Raw genomic sequence first — 24,575 nt, forward strand, 5'->3', positions numbered from 1 at the left:
AAAGAGTGTAAAGTGTTAAAATACAAAAAGCTTCTTTGGCCCTTTTGATAGAGGTACCTTAAATGTAAACAACTGCAATAAGAGCCTTCTAGATGTGGATGTTTATTTCTTAAATTGAAGATGTATGTCCTTGTTTCTCAAAGACAAGGTCATTTCCTTTCCAACAGAACACATTTCTTGTATATTGGGATTTGCTTTCAAATGCCTTAGTGATGAAAATCCCTGTATACTACTATAAAGAATCATGTTCAAAAGATCAGAGAAAAGCATTACATGACATTACACTGTAGGTTTTATTAATGGTAAATGTTGGCATTTATTTTTAAATGCTCAGATGTTACTAAGCAAGTTTTCAACAAAAACTAAATAAGCAACAAACACTTGCCATACAGAAACTATATTCACAAACAAGACTAAATTTAATCCAATATGAAACTTTAAAAAACTGAAAAAATACAAAGCCAAATACTGCTATAAGTCAATTAAATTGCTGTTTATCATTGAATATACTGTATTGAGAATGACACAAGCACACTGAACTAAACAGAAAAATAATTTTGCGGATTTAGTCTATATGACTAACATTAAGAATAACATGCAATTTGTGATTTCCTTTAAAAAGACTTAAACTGAATCACTTGAACAAGGGTCTTTATTTATTTATTCTCATTTGAAGTGAAAACAACCTGTATTTCCCAAACAGCCTTTCCTTTCATACTAAAATAGCAAATAGTGTGAATTCTATCTCCTCTTCCCAGATGCTACTTATAGATGACTTTGCATAATGACAACATAGAATTACTTTCTGGTAACAGTGTCATGGCCATAAATAATCAGTTTTTAAAAAACAAATATCAAGTGCAAATCTAGAAAACTTCCTTTAAAGAATTACCCAAACCCAGCACATATGCAGTATTGCTATTACATGAGCTAAGCAATATGACTTATAAGCGTGTATATCATGATACACGTGCTCTAAAGACCACCTTCTATAAAGATTTAATAGTGATGCCAAGTTAATAATTCTTTCAAGGCACTAAAGAATTATGTAGATGGAATTTCCAAAATATAATTAACATTGCTTGAACTGTTAAAAAGCCCTGAGTCAGAACTTTCAATAGCTTCCTGAAATAATAGGTCTCCAACAAAATGGCACGCTTGTTTACTTTATAAAAAAATTACAAAACCATTTTGCTTTTTGGAGGAAAGAAGTCATGTTTAAGAAATGAAATCAGGGAGACTATACAGAAAAAGTAAAATATTCAGCAATATAAGCTTTCTGAAACATTTTGTACATGTCAATTATAACTTGTAGTTAGGGATTTAGGCACCAAATTAATGTGACAAGTCACTTCTCCTATAACTATTGCTTAAACTCTCAACAAAACAAAATCAATTTTAACTTCAGGTTCCCATTTCCTCTTTATTCACAAGTAAGAATAAATGCTGGAAAAAGTAATACTCTGACAGAAAAGGAGGTAGAAAATGCCTATGTAGCAATGTACAATTTTAATTAATCAGCTCCACTAGCTGGTTCATATTTTTATACCGTACATAGTTTCACTCAACACTAACCACTTATCAGTAAATTGAGACTCAATCTAAAGGATTTTCCTCCTCACTGTAATAAAGCAGTGTACACATGGGACAGTATTAAAGAGTTTCCTTACATTTAATGTTTTAAAGAAGCACAACTGTAATCACTAATACTGCTACAGTTATAATGTATATGTTAAAGTTTCAAGGCTATATATGATTATCAAGTAATACCAGTAAGCATTCCTATTGTAATATTTAAGCAAATGAAATCATTGCCTTTTTTGAGAGAAAAATTTATTTGAAACCTTGACGAGTAGACTTACAGACAATCGACATTTTCTAAACAAGGCACACATAATTATAAGTTCCCAATTTAGCAAAAACTCAAAGTTAACCCTAACTCTGATATTTAAAGCTGTTTCTCCCCTCAGGCTCAAAATGAAATAACAAACCCTTCCAACTATTTAAGATCTACTCAATTATAGCTGATAACAATCAGAGGAAGGGAGACAAATGCTGTCCCACCACCAAATTTCAGGAACTTGATGTTTACCATGACTTTAGACCTTGCAAACACAAACAAAGAACTACATAATTAGGGTGTTTCTTGACTTAACATATGATCAAAATTCTATTCCACTGATGGGGAGAGGAAAAGGGGGAATTACTTAATAGGGAAAAAGTTTTAGTCCTAAAATATGAAAATTTTCTGGAGATCTGTTTCACAACAATGTGAATACACTTAATACTACTGAACGATATTTGAGAAAATTTAAGATGATAAATTTTATGTTATGCATTTTTACCACAATAAAAAAAGCAGAAAAAACTATTCCAAAATTCATTTTTTATTCAAATTATCATTATAAAACATATTAGACACTCTGAGAGAGTAAGTGCTTTTCCTTGGATTAAAAAAAAAGCAAGCTAAATTAAAGCCTGTAATACACAAATATTAAGCTATACTAAAATTGATTGGCTGAAACCCTTATTATTCAATTAGATATGCTCTCTCCACTAATGCTCTGATTATGTGATTATTTTTCTCTACAAACGCTTTTCTTTCCTGCTTACTGCAACTCAGTGTCCTGCCCCTACCTTACCTTCTCCCTGATAAGTCTGACTAATTCTTAGTCCAAAAAGGGTCCAGAATTCAGAATAACAATGACAACTAGGCAACACTTAATTAGACAGTATGTTTCTACCATGTAAAACTGATCAGGCAAACTCTGACATTTCTTTTTTTTTTTAATTTTGCTATAGGACATGTGTACTTGACAGAGACAGAGAGAAAAGGTGACAAATCACCCCTAGAGGGGATGGCCACACTGCCATTACTTTTTCATCCTCCTTTCAAGTTTTTGGAGAGGCATGCACACATACGTGCCCAGTGTGTTTTCCAAGCTGCTGGGTCAGGAATTGAACCATGCAATTGGCCATGTGGGATCCAGCTGCCTTACCACCAGCCATTTTGGACAAATTTTAAGCAGCATGTATTTTAATATGCTAAAATGCTTTTATACACTAATGCCATCAAATATATAAATTTAAGAAAGTTATTTTCAATATTATCAATGAATTTTATGTTTCAATATTCAGCTGGTCAATTTGCAATGGTTAAAACTACAAACATCTTAAGCATAATTTGGCCAGCTAAACCAAATACTTGTCTAATATAATATTCCTACATTAATACAAAATTATCTTCTTTTGAAAATCTTGCTCTCAACCAAATTAAATACATATAGTATAAGCTGTAAGAACGTTGAGTTACATGAACAAATACAATTAGAATAGCACCATCTGGTAGGTTATTTGTGTGATTTGAGTAACAAAGCTGACAATCTTATAATAAAGGAAAAAATGTGGTAAGGGTGATGGGTACAGAGAAGGAATCTAAATACCACTGAGTGTCAACTCTTTAGAAACATATGGAAAAAACATTAACAGTACCTTTGCATCTCAACCTTTTAACTACTGATTACCTTCAAATATAAACTGCTAACAGAGAAAACAGAATGTGGTAAGATACTGACCATTTTTTTCAATGCTGTATAGATACACAACCCCTGAAGCCCAGTATATACTACTTCTGAATGAATGTCAGTTTGTGTGTTTTCTAAACTGGAAAAGTAAAAGCTCTTTTGAGGCACAGGAGAGATTTAGACAAAGAAGAAAAAGCCCACTTAACTAGAAGTACTGCCAAGAGATCAGAGGTAGCAGTTTCAGAGTCGGAGGCAAGTCACTTATATGATTTAAGTTCTGAATCCTTTTATCTATCACAAACTCAAGATAAATTTTTAAATAATTTTTAGGTCCTTGAAAACATGAATAGAGGAACATTTTCAATTAATAAATTTCAAAGTGATACAAATACAGAAAATTCACAAGTTCCTAGCAATAGGATTAGGACTATGACTTCTATAACAGAAGTTTATAAGTAATATTTTAAATATGGAGGAAATAAACAAACTAAAAGGTAATATAACCTTTTAGAGACATAATTACCTTTAAGATATTACCTTTTAGAGATGTAAGTTTTAGTACTGCAGTTCAGAAGACTAAGTTACTTGTTTCAGAACAGCAGGGCTGTAGATGACAGAATTCTGATTGGCCAAACTCTGAATGAGTCAGCCAGGTGCATCCTTCTTATTAGCTGATCTCCTAGGGAAAAAAAAACAGCCTACTGCATGAAAGAAAAGGAAAATCCTGACTTATACTGTTTTCAAATCTCTAAGAAGATTGTCTCTTTATGTGAACATAACCAATATAATTCTTGTTTTTTGTCTTTTGTTTTTTTATTTTGCTATAGGTCATTTAAGTTAGCTGGGGGGTAAGAGAGAGGGAGACAGAGAGAGCGAGAAATCTCACCCTGGGGGGATAGTCTCACAGTAATCCCTTCCTCTTTATTCTTGTTTCAAGGTTTTGGGCACACATACACACATGCCCAGCATGTTTTTCAAGCCTCCAGGTCTGAGACTGGAATGGAGGAGTTGGCCATGTGGGATCCAGATACCTTAATCACCATGCCACCCACTAGCCCAGACATTCTATTTTTTTAATGACTCCGAAGTTCAGTTTAAAAATAGCCTCAGTGGCCCCTTATTAGATAACTGGGTAGAGTCAGTATCAAATTTGAAATTTACAAAACATTTACTGTTCTAAGTAGTAAAGCTATTCAGCTTAACATAGATATTGAATTGCCGAGACTGCAAAACCAATCAGCAAAGCTTTCCATTGCTTAAACAGCCAGAAATACAGTGTTATAAGGGTTACAGACTCTGTACTTTCAAATGTAGTTATATAGTAGGAAAACTGAAATAAGAAAAGCTAGCCAAATTTAAGGGAGGAAAATGAAAAAAGAAAAAAAGTAACTGTCCTTAGGAGTAAGCTTATAAATACTATATATAGAGAAGACATTATTGTAAACAGCTGATATTTTTATAATCTAGCAGCAATGAAACCCCCCCCAAACACTTATGTGAATATTTACCCTAGATTCATAAGATTTTCTCCATCACTCATAGGAGAGAAAATGATTAGATACTCTTGAGTTAAAGTCTGTGTTTAAAAACACAAAAGCTACAGGTAATCAGACATATTTCTGTAAATGTCCTGGTCACTCTTTCTAAACTAAGTTTTACTTACTAGGTTATTTATTATGTCTTGGGTATTGTTGACAGTTTAGAAATATCCTCATCTAAAGAAAGACTGTTTCCTTTATAGTATGACTATCTGAGAGAGAATGGAAGTTAAGGCCTGTGATGAAGGTAGGATCAGTAACACTGTCAGAATTAACATATGCAGAGAAGAAAAAATGCTGCCTTGGGATAATACATTATTCTTTGCAAATCAATGTGGTACTATTCAGTACATTAGAAAAGCTAAATAGAACCACAGGTCCATTTGGGGCAGTATCATTCACCAGGTAGACCAAGCCTTGTTAAGTAATCGAAGAAAACTGAAGTATACTTCTCATAGATATTTTTTAAAAGGCTTTCTGAACAAAAATAAATTATATTTTAAAATTATATAATGTATAAATTAATATAAGACAGCAACTGTTAATGGTCAGTTAATAGGTATCCTCTTTGTTTTTCCCCTTTCATCTCCACTGTAATTGCTTATTTTTTCCTTTTCATGTCTATCAGTCATTTTGAAACTGGTAATCTGATTCAAGTTAAACAATTTTCCTTTTAAATCTAGAAAATAAGCTAAACACAAAGTCATTATTTTATAGTATGCTTCCACTTACTCTAAGAGTTCAGAAACAAATATCTGGATAACTTTCTGTTAACTGAGAAAGATAATCTTTCCTTCAGTATTCCTTAAAGTATGCAGAATTTATACTATAATTTTATCATTTAAATAAGTGATATAATGGTTTGACTCACCCCTTTCACTGGATGCATGACTTTTCTGAACATCTGTATGAACACATTGTGTAAAGTCATGATAAACCTAAGGTTAACTGATAACAAGGAAGTACGTCTTTTGAAGTCTAACAAATTTATAAATTACAAGGGGAAAATGCAATATAAACAAAAGTTACACGAGATTCGTAGAGGATTTTCCTCATAGAAATTAGATTATCTATGAATTACATGGATTTGATGTTTCAAACTTACAAGAAAAACAAAACCCCACAATTTCAAACACTGTTTTGCCTTTTTTTTTGTTCTGATACATTTGTAGTCTAGATTACAATCTAGTAAAGAAACTATAATAGTAGAAATTCATTAAAATTTCCAACTAACTTAAAAACTTATTAAGATCTCATGACCAGATACTTTAGCTAACAAAACACCAGGTTTCTTAGTTAATACAAAAGAATCCTTCTTTCAATAGCCTTGCGACAAATAGGACATTCACTCATGCGATCTCCACAGAGCTGGCATGTTCCATGGCCACAGAGGAAAATCATATTCTTCAGACGATCCAAACATACAGGGCACATTGTCTGCAATGTGAGATAACAAAGTAGTAAATGCTCACACATTTTATATTTGGAAAGTGTAATATGTAGTAATTCTGCTATACCATTGTCTTATTTTGGCCAAATTATCTTTTATTGCTTTTTAAAAGTAATTTTTAAAATTTTAAAATAAAATGTCATTCATATACGAAAGAAATATTGGTTGTACTGTTGGGATAGTGTAAAAGGTACTATATAAAATATATATTAATACTGTACTTGGGACCAGCAGGTGGCATAATGGGTAAGGCGCTGGACTCCCATGTCGATCACAGTTCAAGTCCCAGACCAAGTGGCTTGAAACTCATGCCAGGTGCATGTGCGTGCAGCATGCGTGTCCAAAATCCAGAGAGGTGAAAGGAGGAGATGGGATTGTGATGTGGCCAACCCCTCAGGCTTTTGGTCTCTTGTCTCTCCAGTGAGCACACGCACCTTTACTAACATAAAAACCTCTCAAGTGTATGTGTGTGTATATATACACACACATATATATGTATGTACATATGTATATATATACACACACACACAGAAATGTGCACAAATGACACGGTTAAAGTTTAATAAAATTTCACAAACTGATCAAACTCATGTAACTGGTATTCAAATGAAGTGGAGTATCAATACTCTAGAAGCTTCCTAGTCGTCAGCCAAGAAAACCCCTACCTTTGACCTGTTACACTTTTCAATTTGTTTTTTTTTTTTTACCAAGTTTGTATTCCCAAACAATATCCTGTCCAGTTTTATTAATGACAAACCACTTTCCAAAGTGTTTTTACTAATTTATATTCCCACCAGCAGTGCACGGGTTACAGCTGCTATACATTCTGCCTAACATTTGAGACTGACTAACATTTTCTCTAATCTAATAGGTATGAAAATGTACCTTGTTGTGCTTTTGTTTGTTTTTTGTTTTTTTTGCTATAGGACACATGTGCTCCTCAGAGAGTGAGAAAATGAAAGTGAGAAATCTCTCTCCACAGGTAATCACTTCTCCATTCCTCTTTGGCAATCTTAGGCATGCACACACACATGCCTGGCATGATTTTCAAGCCACTGGATCTGAGACCCGAACCACATAAGTCAGCCATGTAGGCTCCAGGGCCTTAACCTCCACACCACCTACTGACCCCCTCATTCTGGTTTTAATTTTCATTTCCCAATCACTAATGTAGCTGAGTATTCTTTTTTTCAAGTTTACTGGTCATCTGCGTATTTCCTACCTTTGAGAGTACCTGAATAATTTTTTAATCAAATAATTTTCAGTGTGAATATTCACATACTATAAGTGTATACTAATGTAAGCTACATTTACTACAGGAAAAAAACCTAGTAATTTTATAGCAAAATATTAAGTGCCATTCTCAAAGTCGCCATTTAGCAAGAAGCAATCATTACTACCTGCTCTTTAATGTCTTGTAACTGTTGCTGTAGCTTTTGCACATCTGCATTGACATTGGTATTATCCTTGTCTTTTTGTAACACTGGAATATTTCCACTTGCTGTAATACAGAAAAACATTCATTATTACTATTTTGACATGAGACTTTTTGTTTCTAAATTATTACTGTTCATTAAACATTTACTAGAATCCCCTTCAAGAAATTTTTCATACTTGTACCACAGATATAGCAGTGACATTTGTGTTTCATATTCTTTCATTTGTAATCTTCAAAAATAGGTTTTCACACCAATTTTTAATTACATTAAAAGTGTCAGAAAATTATCCACACACCAATTTTTAGATTTTCCAAGGCTGTACTTGCATTCTTTGGCAAGTTCACAGGTTTATTTTATGCTTTTTCCTCTGCTCCTCTCTGGCTCCAGGATGGAGCCAGCACAGGAGGTTAGCCAGCTTGGGCGGCAAACCCTTATCCTCCTTCCTTCATGCCCAGATGTCCTTATTACTAATCTGAGATGAGAAACTTAAGAAAAGCCCAATCAGAAGTCTGCTAAAATGGAGGGAAATCTTTTACTTCATCTTTCCTACTCTCTAGACTTTTGCTCTTTTATTCTAGTTCATCTGTCCCTAGGTTTTTTATTCCGCTGTATTTGTGATAAAGACAAAAGCCTTGGGCGATATGGCTATATTCACATTCTTCCTCAACCTGTTCACAAAACATGTTCACAGAACAAAGAAATCACAGAAATCGTCTAGCAAATTTATACAAGTAGTAAAAAGATGAAAATATTTTTAAGCAGCCATACTATTGCAGAGCTTAAAGACAAATCATTTACTTTTCGCCTTCCCACTTGTTCTCTGGGTTACACTTCAGTTTACCTATAGTTACTCTGTTCCAAATAATTCTATTCTATAAAATACTTAAGTGAACTAGGTGAGCCTGCTACATAAAGGAATTAGGTTCATACTTCTGGAAACTGAAGAAATAATTGGAAATATGATGTCCACCATCAAGATACACTAAACTTTATCTTGAAAATACAGAGCAAATTTTTTAAGCAAAATCACAGTAATTTTCTTTATACCATACAAAGAGGTTTCTCAAAAGACGAATGTTTGAAAGTTCTAAAGTCATACCACAAACTAGAAAAATGTAATTTGGGGTTTCTAATAACGTAACAAGAGCACTAGAAAATCTGTTCCCCATCAATCCAAGTCACAAAGCTTTTGTTTTATATGATGAAATGTACTGTGAAAAGCAATATTCACACAAGTCCCACGAGAACACAAATAAGAAGTGTAAGAAATTCATGTACAGATATCATCAGAGACATCTTCTGAACTCTTCCCTCCACAGCACATAATAAAAGGCACTCTCCGCTCCACGACTGCCCGACACTGCACACACTTTTTCATCAGGCTAGCACAGTCTGGAAAATAGTAACATAGAGACTTACTGTAAAATAGAGCATGAATAAGAATATTTCCTTTTTCTGATAATTCAAACTTATCACTAAAATAAACATTAAACAGTTTACGTCGATATACAATCCTACCTCCTTAGAATGTTATAAGCCTAAGAAAGAGTATTCTCCATTGGGGGCCTCTAGAATACAAAGCATTAAGAAAACAATGACATTTTCTAACACAGTTGAATAGATTGTGGAATTTATATTTTTAAAAATGTAAGATGGTAAATATTTCTTTTATGTGTTTTTTGTTTTTGTTTTTTTAAGAGGCACATGCACTCACTGGAATGAGACAGATACAGAGACAGTGAGAGGTAAATTGAGAAATCAACCCCCCCCCCCAGGGGCATGGCCATGCTGCAATCCCAGGATCTTGAGCATGCATGCACACGTGCCTGGTGTGATTTTCAAGCCAATGAGTCAGGGGTTGAACCACGGTCGGTCATGTGACATAAATGCTATGCTATATGTTGTCCATGAGATGGTAAATATTTCAAGGTTTTAAGTCTTCAGAATAAAAAAAGGAGATACCCTTGACATTTTTTTTTTAAGTGATTTTTGCTAAAGGGCATGTACGCTCACCAGAGAGACAGAAATCCAGAAATCATCCCCTGGGGGGACAGGCATGCCACAATCCTTTCTCCTCCATTCTCCTTGTGGGATTTTGGGCATGCATGCAAGTGTGCCCAGCATGAATTTCAAGCTGCCAGGTCAGAGACTCAAACCATCATCAGCCACGTGAGAGTCCAGCACCTTAACCACTAAGCCATCTGCTGGCCTCCACAAATTTCAACTAATATTAGAATTGGTTACATGATGGTTTTCTAAAAATATTCTCTATTATAAATGATTTATCTCTAAAATTCCTAAATTATATTGACAATTTTCACCCTTCTTTTTCAACCGACTGATACAATCAACATGGAAACTGCCTCCTGACTACTTTTTCCATGTAGCAGTTCGGGGAAATATCAAAATAGTTTCCTAACAGTCTGGCTTTTTAATAGTTCATTTGAAACATCTATCAGTTACATGTCAGTAGAATACATTTCCATTCCAAGAAGCAACACCCTAGGCACAACTGTATGTTGTGGGTTGTTAATATTACCTTATATCTAAAGTTGTTAATTACAAAGTAACACACAAAACTTCGTAGCATTTATTTATTATGAAAATATACTCCACATCTGGGACCAGCAGTTGGCGTAGTGGCTGTGTCGCTGGACTCCCATGTAGTCGAGCGCGGTTCGAGTCCCGGACCCAGTGGCTTAAACTCACGCCGGGTACATGTGCGTGTGTGCCCAAGATCCCAAGAGGAGAATGGAGGAGAAGAGATTGTGGTGTGGCCATCCCCCCTGGGGGGGTAATTTCTCGCTTTCTGTCTCTCTGTCTCTCTCTGTCTTTCTGGCGAGCGCACGTGCCCTGTAGCAAAAATCTCTCCAAAGAAAGAAATATATATATATATATATACACACACTCCATATCTCAGTTTATCTATCAGATGTCTTTCATTTTGTTGTTTATTTTTAAAATATTTATTTATTTATTTATTATTTTTAATTTGAACAGAGAAACAGAGAGGGAGAAAGAAAGGTAAAATGAGGAAGCAAGCTGCCAGGTCCAAGACTTGGACTGCTGTCAGCCATGTGAGAGTCCAACACCTTAGCCACCTTGACACCTGCCAGTCTCACTGTTGTTCATTTTTAAAATAAATAAATAAAAACCATGCAGGATATGCAGAGGTAACTTATGACAAAACACTAAACTATGAAGTTTGGTTGTTATAGTGTTTCCATTAAATCTTTCTTTAGTTCTTCCAAAAGGGATATATAATCTCTCCTTCTTTCAACTTAAGAGAGCACTTTATTCCCTTTCAAGACTCCAACACATTCAACATTACTGTGATATAGGTAGTAGAAAACTACTGTACGCTCCTTGAGAAAAGGTTATTTTCCACCTCAATTTCATCTTCCCTAGCAAATAATGTTTAAGAACATATTTGTAAAACAATATACTTCTTAGAAATGCTCTGAAGTGGGCCAGCCCATGGTGTGGTGGTTGGGGTGGCTGGATCCCACATAGCCAACTGTGAGGTTCAAAGTAGCTCAAGAAAGGGAACTCACCAGGCACCTATGTATGCACAGCCAAAATCCCAAAAGGAGGGAGAAATGGACGAGAAGAAATTGCCCCTGCAGAAAGTGCTTTCCCACTTTCTCCCCTCTTTTCCTCTCTTTTTCTCCCCCCCTTGTAGGTACACCTGCCTTCTAACAAAATTTTTTTAAAAAGAGAGATATTTAGAAGGTAAATGAAAAAATACAAAGAAATTAAAATGTCTAGTACACTATTAAGAGCTCAACAAAATTTAGCCATTGTTAAATGGCTTGTTACTTTTAAAGCAAAGACCACGTAAAAATTCTGGGACACTACTAGGAAAAAATATTACATTACAGTTTCAGAATCTGTGTTATCAACTAATGATTATAATCATAAATCAAGTCTTATATAGGTATGACAGGGGTCAGCAAACTACAGCCCAAATCCAACCCGTCACCTGTTTTTTGTAAATAAAGCTCTATTGCAACTTAGTCACACCTATTCATTTACGTATTTTCCATGGTTTTGTAATACAATGGCAGAGATGAGTAGTTGGAAAGAGTTCAATGGTTGTTACTACAGAGGAGGTGGCCTATGAAGGCAAAAATAATTACTACTTATTCCTTTACAAAAAAAGTCTGCTAACTTCTAGTGTATGAACACTTAAGTAACCTAAGTCCACTTTATTTAAGACAGAAATTTTTTGACAGTTTATAATAGCCATTATAATAGTCTTTGATAAACAGAAATGGTTACTCAAGGCAGAATGTTTTAACAGAAAACTCTGACGCTTTCCTTAAATAATTTACTTCTAAGAATAGAAAAACGGGGCCAACACATGGCCTAGCAGTTGCTGTATTGGACTCTCACATGGCCGGACACAGTCCAAGTCCTAGATATGGTGACTTAAAAAACTCACACCAGGAGCATGTGCATGCATGCCCAAGATTCCAGAAGGATAATAAAGAAGGGACTGTGGCATAGCCATCCCCTTCTGGAGGATGATTTCTCATTTTCCCTCTCACTGTCCTGTCTCTCTCACTCCAGTGAACACATGCAACTTAAGGCCAAAAAAAAAAAAAAAGGAAAGAAGAATGGCAGATGGATGGCATAGCAGCATAGCAGTTACATCACAGGACTCCCGCATAGCCAACCACGGTTTGAGTCCCGGAGGTGGTGGCTTCTAACTCACACCGGGTATGTGTGCGTACATGCCCAAGATCCCAGGAGGAGACTGAAGGAGAAGGGACTGCGTCATTGCCATCCCTCTCCACCCCTACCCCTCCGCCTGGAGATGATTTCTTACTTTCTCTGGCACTGTCTCTGTCTCTCTCTCTCTTGTACACACGCTCTAAGGCAAAAGCCTCTCAAAAAAAAAAAAAAAAAAAACAACAAGACTTAAAGCAAATCTATGACAATAAAACAATCACAACTTATACATATTTTAGTCGAACAGTGTATTGATAATCAACACCTACTGACTGAACTATTTTATAACAAGAAACATCATGCTTTACCATGGGCAAATTTAAACAAGGTATAAGTTGTCAAATCTTCACCGACAAAATGAAAAAAAGCAAATCAAAGGAGATTATTAAACACTGTATGACCTTGCAAAGAATAAGGCAGATATATAAACCAAGCCCTTAGGGGCCAGCAGGTAGTGTAGTGGGTCAGTGCTGGACTTCCCACATGGCCAACCACTGTTTGAGTTCCAGACCCAGCAGCTTGAAAATCATGCTGGGTACGTGTGCATGTGTGCCCAAAATCACAAAAGAAGAATGAAGGAGAAGGGATTTTGGTGTGGCCATCCACCCTGTAGGGTAATTTCTCACTCTCTCCCCACCCCCATTTCTCTCTGATGAGCACACAGGCCATATGGCAAAAACCTTAATAAAAAAAAAAAAAAAAAAAGTTCTTCAAGAAAGTAAGTTTAAGAAAAATTTTAAAACATCTTTTAAGCTTTACTATTTCCCTCACAAAGAAAATTTTTGTTTCTATTTTTGGAGAGTTTTTTCTTATTGGGTGTGTGCGCTCACCAGAAAGACAGAGAGAGACAGAGAGATAAAAAGCAAGAAATCACCCCCCAGAGGGGATGGCCACGCCACAATCCCTTCTCCTCCATTCCCACAAAGAAAAGATTTCTATAAGCTCTCCTGATGTAAACATTAATAGAAGGTCAGAGGGACCAGCAGTTAGCGTAATGGCTATGTTACTGGACTCCTATGTAGTCGACCACAGTTCAAGTCCCGGACCTGGTGGCTTAACCTCACACCCGGCACGTGTGGGTGCATGCCCAAGATCCCAAGAGGAGAATGGAGGAGAAGGGATTGCGGCGTGACCATTCCCCCCGGGGGGTGATTTCTCACTTTCTGTCTCTCTGTCTCTGTCTGTCTGGTGAGCGCACGTGCCCTATAGCAAAAACCTCTCCAAAAAAAAAAAAAATAGAAGGCCAAAAATTATGACTCTAAATGGTTGTTACGTATTCTCTGGTAGTGGGGAAAACATGCAGGAGGCAATATTAAGATGAAGAAAAAGATGTACTGATTTTATAGGTGACAAAGGCAAATCTACATGTTTTTTTCTAGTTTGCTATAGATGTGTGTATGCCTGGGGGGGGGAGGAGAGAGTGAAAAACCACTCCCCTCAGGGGATGGCCATGCCGCAATCCCTTCTCCTCCATTCTTTTCTTGGGATTTTGGGCACATACACACACATGACCTGTGTTTTCTTTCAAGCTGCTGGGTCTGGGACTCCAACTGGTTTTTCAGCCATGAGGGATCCAGATGCCTTAACTACCACGTCACCTGGCTGGCCCCTAGACTAAATATTCATTTTTTAGAAATTAATTTCTATCATGTGAAAAAAAGACAATTTTGTAGCTTAGTGGTTAAGGGAGCTGGATGCCATATGGCAGACTACGATATGAATCCCAGCCCCAAGGCTTAAACAATATGTCAGGTACATGTGTGTGTTTGCCAGTAATCACTAAAGGCTAAAGAGATGGAGGAGAAGGGTAACTATGGTGTAACCACACCCCACTGGAAGTACTTTCTTCTCCCCCTCTGTCTCTCTAGTGAGTGCACACACCCTCTGGCAATTAAAAAAATTCTAGCTAGCAGAACACTGAACATTCAGTAGTAGAACACTGTACATTCAGTCTCTAGTGCTCAGAAGTATGAAGAGAAATAGCTCGCATTCTAGTACAGAGAAATAAATGGAGGCTACAAGAGGCCCATCAACATTCTGTTCATAGTTACCAAAAAGCAAAAACAAAACCTCAAAGATGTCAATTTTTATGCCAGGGACAATGTGGGAGGAGGATGGGTCATAGCAGAGGGAGGGGGATGGGGAATCTAGGATGGCAAAACAAAAGGCAAGGTATGCAGGACATAAGAATTGGGAAATTATTTGCTGAGAACATGTATATTGATGTGCTTGATTGAGCCAATGCACAGTGTATTTTGGATGGAAAATTCATTTGTGTGTTGTGATGGAAAAAAAAATTATAATAAAAAATAAATTATTTTAAAAAAAAAAAAGGAACTCCAGAGGGAACCAGAAAAAAAAAAAAAAGTCAATTTTTGTCACTTCTGATTTTTCTAACAACACTAAAGAAGGTGTATTCAAGCTACTTACTTTCACAAGCACACATGTGTCCACAAGGTTGAAAAAGAACAGCTGCTTTCTTGTCAGAGCATACCACACATTCTTCAATCTACGGAAAGGTTACAGCATAGAGTGAACATCTACAGATGAATCCAATAACTCTACCCATTCCATTTATGCCCAAAAGTATTCCTCTGTACACACCAGGCACAAAGAAACTCAAAACACACTTTTCCTCTGTTCTTTACTATCCTGTTTTTGTTCTCTTATCTTTTATACATTGTAGCTCAACAGGTACTATTTTCCCATTAGTCTCCCCACATGTCCTAAAGAACTGTATAGTTTAAAAGCTCTACTGGGATGAGCAGGTAGTGTAATGTTTACATGCTGGACTCCCATGTAGTCATCCACAGCTTGAGTCCTGTACCCAGCAGCTTAGAACTCATGCCAGGTGCATGTATGTGCATGCCCCAAATCCCAAGATGAGAACAGAGGAGAAAGAACTGCAGCATGGCCATCCTCGGGGTGGGGGTGGGGGGGAGATGATTTCTTGCTTTCTTTCTTTGTCTCTCTCTAGTAAGCACACATGCCCTATAGCAAAAAATCTCTTAAAAAAAAAAAAAAAAAAAGGACCAGCAGATAGCGTAATGGTTATGTCACTAGACTCCCACATAGTGAAACACAGTTCAAGTCCCATATCCAGTGGCTTGAAACACACCAGGTGCATGTGTGTGCATGCCTAAAATCCTGAGATCAGGATGAAGGAGAAGCAACTGCAGCATGGCTATCCCCTCTAGGGGACGATTTCTCACTTTCTATCTCTCTGTCTCTCCAATGAGCACACACACCCTGTAGCAAAAATTTCTCTTAAAAAAAGAAAAGGACTAGCAGATGGCGAAATGGTTACATCGCTGGACTCCCACGTAGTCAACCACAGTTCAAGTCCCAGACCCAGTGGCTTGAAACATGCCAGGTGCATGTGTGTATGCGCCCAAAATCCTGAGGAAAAGAATGGAGGAGAAGGGACTGTGGCATGACTATCCTCCCTGGACGGGTAATTTCTCACTTTCTGTATCTCTCTATCTCTCTCTCTCTCTGGAGAGTATGCCCTATAGCAAAAATCTCTCCTAAAAACAAACAAAAATCTCTATTACTTCTGAAGTCAAGGCACCCAAGGCAGGATTCAATTTTCTTTTAACACTACTTTTGAGAAAAAAATAAAGGGACAATAAACAAATAAAGTATTTTTTAAAATAATGAAAAAAGATAGATTTCTAACATTAATAAAAAATCTAACCAGGGCCCAGCAGGTGGTGTAGTGGTTAAGGAGTTAGACTCTACTTGGCCGACCACAAGTCCAGGTCCAAGACCCAGCAGCTTGAAAATCACACTGGGCACATGTGCATGTGTGCTCAAAATCCCACGAAGATAATAGAGAAGGGACTGCTGCGTGGCCATCACCCCGTGAAGTGAGTTCTCACTTTCCCTCTCTCTAGCAAGTACACATGCCCTATGTAAAAAAAAATTAAAAGAAAAAAAAATCTAGCCAGATTAATCATATTGTGAACCCTGACAGGGATTTTTCTGTTTACCCACAGTCTAAGGAACTCTACCTAAAAGTACCTCTTTCCTGGCTGGAGCCCCAAGTTTTGGACTATTCTTTTTTCCCTTAATCTGTATATTACAAACACAAGACTTCCACAACCTATGAATAATTCTCCCCAACTTTACCCCCTTTTCATCTCCACTAAATCTGAGTTTTGAGTGCATAACTATTAACCACTATGGCTCTGATTTCCTCTATCCCCACCCCATACCACTGCCTTTGACTTCAAATCTACCTTTCACATATTCTTTTTTCTTTTCTTTTCTTTCTTTTCTTTTCTTTTTTGGAGAGTTATTTTGCTATAGGGCGCATGCGCTCGCCAGACAGAGAGAGACATAGAGACAAAAAGCGAGAAATCACCCCCCAGGGGGGATGGTCACGCCACAATACCTTCTCCTCCATTCTCCTCTCGGGATCGTGGGCATGCACGCACATGCGCCCGGTTTGAGTTTAAGCCACCGGGTCTGGGGTGCAAACCGCAGTCGACTACATGGGAATCCAGCGACAGCTATTACGCTAACTGCTGGTTCCCCACATATTCTTCTCCCTTCTAACACACAGTCACATTCTGCCATCTTTTGTGTCATTTAATACAGTACTGTTCAAAAATTATCATTACTCACCTGTAACATCATCTAAACAATGTCCAAAAAATGATGGACATCAATTACTTAAAACATCATCAAAGCAACTAAATATGGCATGTTCCCTCTTTCAATGAACTTTCCCAGCTTACACCTAGCACATGCACAATTTGTACAGTTGCAGTAAAAGTGGCAAGGAGAAAGACATGCTTAGCCAGGATCCATCAGGACTCTGGATTCAAAATCTATCTTTAGGCCAGACTTGTAACCTAGCAGACCACAGTTCTAGTCTTGGCACCGGTGGCTTGAAAAACACACTACGAGCTTGTACATGTATTCCCAAAATCGGCCCAGCAGGTGGTGTAGTGGTTAAGGAGTTAGACTCTACTTGGCCGACCACAAGTCCAGGTCCAAGACCCAGCAGCTTGAAAATCACACTGGGCACATGTGCATGTGTGCTCAAAATCCCACGAAGATAATAGAGAAGGGACTGCTGCGTGGCCATCACCCCGTGAAGTGAGTTCTCACTTTCCCTCTCTCTAGCAAGTACACATGCCCTATGTAAAAAAAAATTAAAAGAAAAAAAAATCTAGCCAGATTAATCATATTGTGAACCCTGACAGGGATTTTTCTGTTTACCCACAGTCTAAGGAACTCTACCTAAAAGTACCTCTTTCCTGGCTGGAGCCCCAAGTTTTGGACTATTCTTTTTTCCCTTAATCTGTATATTACAAACACAAGACTTCCACAACCTATGAATAATTCTCCCCAACTTTACCCCCTTTTCATCTCCACTAAATCTGAGTTTTGAGTGCATAACTATTAACCACTATGGCTCTGATTTCCTCTATCCCCACCCCATACCACTGCCTTTGACTTCAAATCTACCTTTCACATATTCTTTTTTCTTTTCTTTTCTTTCTTTTCTTTTCTTTTTTGGAGAGTTATTTTGCTATAGGGCGCATGCGCTCGCCAGACAGAGAGAGACATAGAGACAAAAAGCGAGAAATCACCCCCCAGGGGGGATGGTCACGCCACAATACCTTCTCCTCCATTCTCCTCTCGGGATCGTGGGCATGCACGCACATGCGCCCGGTTTGAGTTTAAGCCACCGGGTCTGGGGTGCAAACCGCAGTCGACTACATGGGAATCCAGCGACAGCTATTACGCTAACTGCTGGTTCCCCACATATTCTTCTCCCTTCTAACACACAGTCACATTCTGCCATCTTTTGTGTCATTTAATACAGTACTGTTCAAAAATTATCATTACTCACCTGTAACATCATCTAAACAATGTCCAAAAAATGATGGACATCAATTACTTAAAACATCATCAAAGCAACTAAATATGGCATGTTCCCTCTTTCAATGAACTTTCCCAGCTTACACCTAGCACATGCACAATTTGTACAGTTGCAGTAAAAGTGGCAAGGAGAAAGACATGCTTAGCCAGGATCCATCAGGACTCTGGATTCAAAATCTATCTTTAGGCCAGACTTGTAACCTAGCAGACCACAGTTCTAGTCTTGGCACCGGTGGCTTGAAAAACACACTACGAGCTTGTACATGTATTCCCAAAATCCTAGGAGACTAGAGAAAAGATTATTGACATGCACCCTCAGGCAATTCAAAAGAACTACTTCTAACACTAACAGATAACCTAAAATTGTTGAACTACAACTTTTTTTATCTGACCCATAAAGAACAATCCTTCTTTCATAAGGTGGTAAAGAATAAATCAGATATTATGGTTTATGTTTGTTTATTTGTTTTTAGGTTTTTGCCACAGGGCATGTGCATTTGCCAGAGAGAGACAGAGACAGAGGGAAAGTGAGAAATCACTCCCTAGGGAGGATGACCATGCCATAGTCCCTTATCTCCAAACTCCTCTCAGGATTTTGGGCATGCATGCACACTCGCCCAGTGTAATTTTCAAGCCACCAGGTCCAGGACCTGAACCATGATCGGCTATGTGGGAGTCTAACACCTTAGCCACTACAACACCTGCTGGCCCCATGAATTTGTTGTTGTTTAGGACTTTTTGTTCGAGGTTTTGCCATAGGGCACGTGCACTTGCTAGAGAGAAAGAGAGAGAGAGAGTAAAAGAAAAAGTAAAAAATTACCCGCCAGGGTGGATGGCCATGTCACAATCCTTTCTCCTCCTAGGATTTTGGGTGAACGCATGCACCTGGCATGATTTTCAAGCCACCAGGTATGGCACTTGGACCATAGTTGGCCATGTGGGAGACTAGAGCCTTAACTACCATACTACTTTCTGGCCCCCCATAAACTGTTTTTAAAGAGGTTAAAACATTATGGCAAATTAAAGAACATTTACTTAACCACTCCCCTATTATTTAAAAAATAAAATCTATGCAATGAAAATTTTCCCCACTTATGGATTATTTACTCAGGTTATACTCCCAGGAGTGGAATTACTAAATCAAAGAATGTTGTGCTAGTGGTTTATACAGACAGTCAGGGTGTCCTTCCAGTCTCTAGCAATGCTCACTTTTCTTCTTAGCATTTATTTAATTTTATTTTTGCTAATTTGACAAGAATAGTTAATGTTAATTCATATTTTAATTAGTATTTCTCTAATTGCTAAAGAGATTAAGCTTGTTTATTCTCAGACTTTCCTCTAAATAGTAGTTTTATCATTTTTCTTCAAGGAAGATGTTCATTATCCTTTGACCACTTGGGGTCACTATTTCCCTATATTAAAAGTCTCTGCAATCAACCTGATAAATTTGTTGAGTATTTTAGTTTTTCTACTTTTCTGCAGGTATGAAAATTTCATAATTAAAAAAAAAACTGTAAACTTATAAATTCTTATAACTGTATTCAGAGGGTCTGAAGGGAAGGACAGCAAATTCTTTTCTCACTACCTCCTTTTCATCAACCCTCCCTTGCATACACTGACTACTACTTTGTGAATCATAACACAGAGGAAAGAATAGGGGCTTAAGAACCAAGAGACCTGTGTTCAAGCACCAGCTGTCAGTGCACAGCTCTGAGCTTCAATTTTATCAAGTGTAAATACTGGAAGTGGACTAGATGAACAATGAAAACTCTACTTTGACAACCTGGGGGCTCCCAACTCAATCAAAATTCTGCTTTTGACAACCTGGGGCTCCAAACTCCTACTCATTTTACAGCTCTCTAAGGGCATCTACAATATCCTACATGGCAGAGTAGCTTTTAATCCAAGTCATAGTTTGCTAATAGAAGACAAATTTTTAGGAGGTAATTATCATACACATTTTTGACTTAACTATAAAACTCAATAAAAGTTTATTGAAATAGGGCTTAATCTAAGAAAAGTTCCAAGTACTTTTGTACTTGCAAAATACACAGACCAATCTAAAAACAAAAGACTGGAGACAGCCACAGTGGTGCAGTGGGAGCTGAGCACTCGGAGGTGCGGGACCCACACTGGAAGGCCTCAGTTTAAAGTTCTGAGGTCTCTCCCTGTATAAGCAGGGGAGCCACATGAATGCTCACTGATTCCGTGGCCAGGGGGAGGATCACAGCAGGAAGACTCTGTTGCGGGTGTCTGTAACTTTCTCTGCTCTCATTATTTCTCTCTCTCATGGAAGAAATAAGTAAAAAAATTTAAAAGGAAAAGAAAAAGCTTAAATTTTCGTTTTTCTTTCTTTTGGTTTCCCAAACTGTTACTCTGTAAGCAGGTACCTAAAGCAATTTTTAAATACCAAGTATTGGGTTGTCAGAAAAGTCATAATGCTTTTTTGCATAGAAAAACAGAAAATACATTACCTTTGTCCTAGATTGAACTTGTTCTTTACAAATGAGGCATTTCTTGACTCGTGGAGAACATAAAGAACAAGTAGCGATATGTCCACATGGGCCAAAAAGAGTATCTCTCTTCATATCTGAACACACCATACACTCTTCTAAGGTTTCGGAATCATTACTAATCATAGAAGGACTTCGAGAACCCACTTGACCACTAGCAAAACAAATATTTCAAATCAAACTTACCAAAATATCTCTACAAACTCATTAATTAAAATGTTTTTAAAAACATCTAGGGTATCAATGGAATACGTAAAAACGGTGTTAGTCATGTTGAAAAATTAAATTAAGTTTTAATATCTATATGTGAAATGTTGATTATATATTTCTATTTATGTACATCTCCACATCTTTACAAATTTTTAGTACCATTCGAACTTCAAGTTGAATAAATCTTCAGCAACTTCACCAACAGAAAAGGGTACATCTTCTAACAAAGAAATCAAAAATGTAAGCAAAGAACTATTTAACGTAAAGAAAATGTAATTCAGAATTTGTTCTATTTATAAATAGCCAGCAGAGGAAGGCATAAAAATAAAACAAAAACCCTAATTAGTGACCATGTTAGCTACCCTAACTAAAGACAGCACAAAGCATCATCAGCGTCCACAACAGATAGAGCACTTTGGAAAATGTGACACTTGAGCTGTTTTTTCTGACACTTCTTTAAGTGAATCTTAGAGAACATAATATTCTATTACCAAAAAATTCCATTATCTTTAAGAAACATAGTCAAATTATATTACCACAAAACAGAGTACACCTATATAGATATAAGGCAGGGAAATATACATATCCATATAAGACCAACTACAGTGACAGAAAAGGGATATCCTCTTCCTGCCACAATCTTTAAAAACTCCTTAACAGGGAATCAGCAGTTAGCGTAATGGCTATGTCGCTGGACTCCCACGTAGTCGACCGCGGTTCAAGTCCCGGACCCGGTGGCTTAGAACTCACGCCGGGCGCATGTGAGTGCGTGCCCAAAATCCCGAGAGGAGAATGGAGGAGAAGGGATTGCGGCGTGACCATCCCCCCTGGGGGGTCATTTCTCGCTTTCTGTCTCTATGTCTCTCTCTGTCTGTCTGGTGAGTGCACGCGCCCTATAGTGAAAACCTCTCCAAAAAAAAAAAAAGAAAAAACCTCTTTAACATAAACAGATGAGGTTGAATCTTAGACCTCATTGTCAAGTTTTTGCTGCAGTAATTGATGCTTTTTATCTATATTATTTATAGATGCATACTGTCTTTCTGTAATTGGATTTTATGCTCTTTAAGCAAACACTTAAAGAAATGTATATACAGCACCACCTAATATTAACTTCACTCATAACATACCTCTATGTATAGATGCCAGAGAGATATCATTTCATCATGAACATAAATTTTTATTTTTTAATTATTATTTTTTTTTTTTTGGAGAGGTTTTCACTACGGGACGTGTGCGCTCGCCAGACAGACAGAGAGAGACATAGAGACAGAAAGCGAGAAATCACCCCCCAGGCGGGATGGTCATGCCGCAATCCCTTCTCCTCCATTCTCCTCTCGGGATCTTGGGCACGCACGCATATGCGCCTGGCGCAAGTTTTAAGCCACCGGGTCCGGGATGCGAACAGCGGTCGACTACGTGGGAATCCAGCGACATAGCCATTACGCTAACTGCTGGTTCCCATGAACATAAATTTTTAGAAAGGCAAGAGGACACAAAAGTCAAGGGACAACTACTAAAATGTTCAGTTCAATGACAAGAACCAGGTATAATGGGCAGTAATAGTTGTACAGTACTGTTTGGATAAAAAAGTAATGAGATGTCTATCTTTCCATGTCTATAACATCTCATAATTAATTGCATCATAAGTAATCATTAAATTCACTGACTTTTTTCTTTTTTAAGAGAGATGTTTACTATAGGACATGTGTGCTAGCCAGAGAGACAGAGAGAGACAGAAAATGAAAAATCGCCCCCTAGGGTGGATGGCCACACCACAATCCCTTCTCCTCCATTCTCCTGTCAGGATTTTGAGCATGCACACACATGTGCTGGCATGAGTTTAAAGCTACTGGGTCTGAGACTCGAACCACAGTTGACTATGTGGAAGTCCAGGGATATAACCAACATGCCATCTGCTGGTCTCAAAATCACTGACATATTTTACTTTCAGGAAGAAAATGTGAAATCATCATCTTCAGAAAAGACTCCTAGGAACTGGTTCATTCAGTCGTTCTTTTTTTTTTTCCAGTCCTTCATTAGTACTCACTGAGTGCCTGACAGGCAGCAGGGTGCTAGAATCGTTCAGACTTCATGTGAGGGACATACACTATCTATGGGATGTAAACTCTCTTAGGAAAATTCTACTAAAATTTTAAATATATGTAACACTAACCACAGCAATTTTACTAGTAAGACTTTTTCTTGTAGACAAATCCCTCTAATACACAGGAGTACATGAGGATTAGAATACTTTATCAAAGTTTCTTAGAATTTACACATAAAGCACTGCACTTAATAATGTAGGGAGTCAACATGAAATAAGAGACACTCTACCTGCTGCAAAATTTTCAAGGAAGAAAAACATAAAAGTACAAGAAGAGCACAAAGACTTTTTCAAGCAGTCAAGTCCTCCATTATGAAACCATGTAATACTCCATGTACAGAATATTAAGCTTTATGATAATAAAGATCACAAACCTGACTTTTTCCTTATGACACTTTGCCAGTGCTTTGCAGAGACTTGGATCGGGACAGAGATCAAGTGGTGACTGACCCTTCTTATTCCGAATGCTAAGGTCAGCGCCATTGGCTGCCAAGAAACAGGCAATAGAAGCTGCACTCTTCTTCTCTGCTCCCTGGGTTCCAAGTCCCATTATTAACTGAAATCAAATGAAAAGAGTCATGATTTCTCCTTAGGAATCTGCTGTCAATTCTTATTGCCAAGTAAGTATATGTATATATCTATATTTGTATGTGGAAAACACTTAAGAGTTTCAGTTCTAATATTACTCCTCTATCTCTTCTATTCCATTTCCTCAGGAATATAACTTGAGAACTGACCTATTCTCCTGCTGTAGAAGTGGACAAAAGGTAACTCAAACCAGTCAAATAGTCACCTACATGACTAGTTCAGGGATGAACACATTATCCATGTTAAGTCCATCAAAGCCAGTGAAACTCAGTAGAATTTCTGATTAAAATATTGAAGAAACAGAGACCAGCAGTTAGCATAATGGCTATGTCGCTGGACTCCCACATAGTCGACTGCAGTTCGCGTCCTGGACCTGGTGGCTTAAAACACGCCGGGTGCGTGTGCGTGCGTGCCCAAGATCCTGAGAGGAGAATGGAGGAGAAGGGATTGTGGCGTGGCCATCCCCCCTGGGGGGTGATTTCTTGCTTTCTGTCTCTCTGTCTCTCTGTCTGTCTGGCGAGCACACATGCCCTGTAGCAAAACACCTCTCAAAAAAAAATAAATAAATAAATAAATATAT

The 24,575-nt window shown here is 37.5% G+C and overlaps 1 protein-coding gene across 1 annotated transcript in view; it reads right to left on the reverse strand.

Annotated features, from left to right (window-relative positions):
• Nucleotides 1–2,097: 2,097 nt before the first annotated feature.
• MIB1 (MIB E3 ubiquitin protein ligase 1) overlaps nucleotides 2,098–24,575 on the reverse strand; it is a 155,381-nt gene continuing 132,903 nt past the window's right edge. The window contains exons 16-21 of the mRNA XM_006151595.3: nucleotides 23,782–23,963; nucleotides 21,055–21,247; nucleotides 15,116–15,194; nucleotides 9,230–9,343; nucleotides 7,913–8,013; nucleotides 2,098–6,499 (exon numbers count right to left, since the gene is read on the reverse strand). Of these exons, the coding sequence (XP_006151657.1) occupies nucleotides 6,359–6,499; nucleotides 7,913–8,013; nucleotides 9,230–9,343; nucleotides 15,116–15,194; nucleotides 21,055–21,247; nucleotides 23,782–23,963 (810 nt within the window). The 3' untranslated portion in view covers nucleotides 2,098–6,358. The remainder of the gene's footprint in view (nucleotides 6,500–7,912; nucleotides 8,014–9,229; nucleotides 9,344–15,115; nucleotides 15,195–21,054; nucleotides 21,248–23,781; nucleotides 23,964–24,575) is intronic.

The sequence above is a fragment of the Tupaia chinensis genome, unplaced genomic scaffold (genome assembly GCF_000334495.1).
Source record: "Tupaia chinensis unplaced genomic scaffold, TupChi_1.0 Scaffold000320_2, whole genome shotgun sequence".
NCBI classification, from domain to species: Eukaryota; Metazoa; Chordata; class Mammalia; order Scandentia; family Tupaiidae; genus Tupaia; species Tupaia belangeri.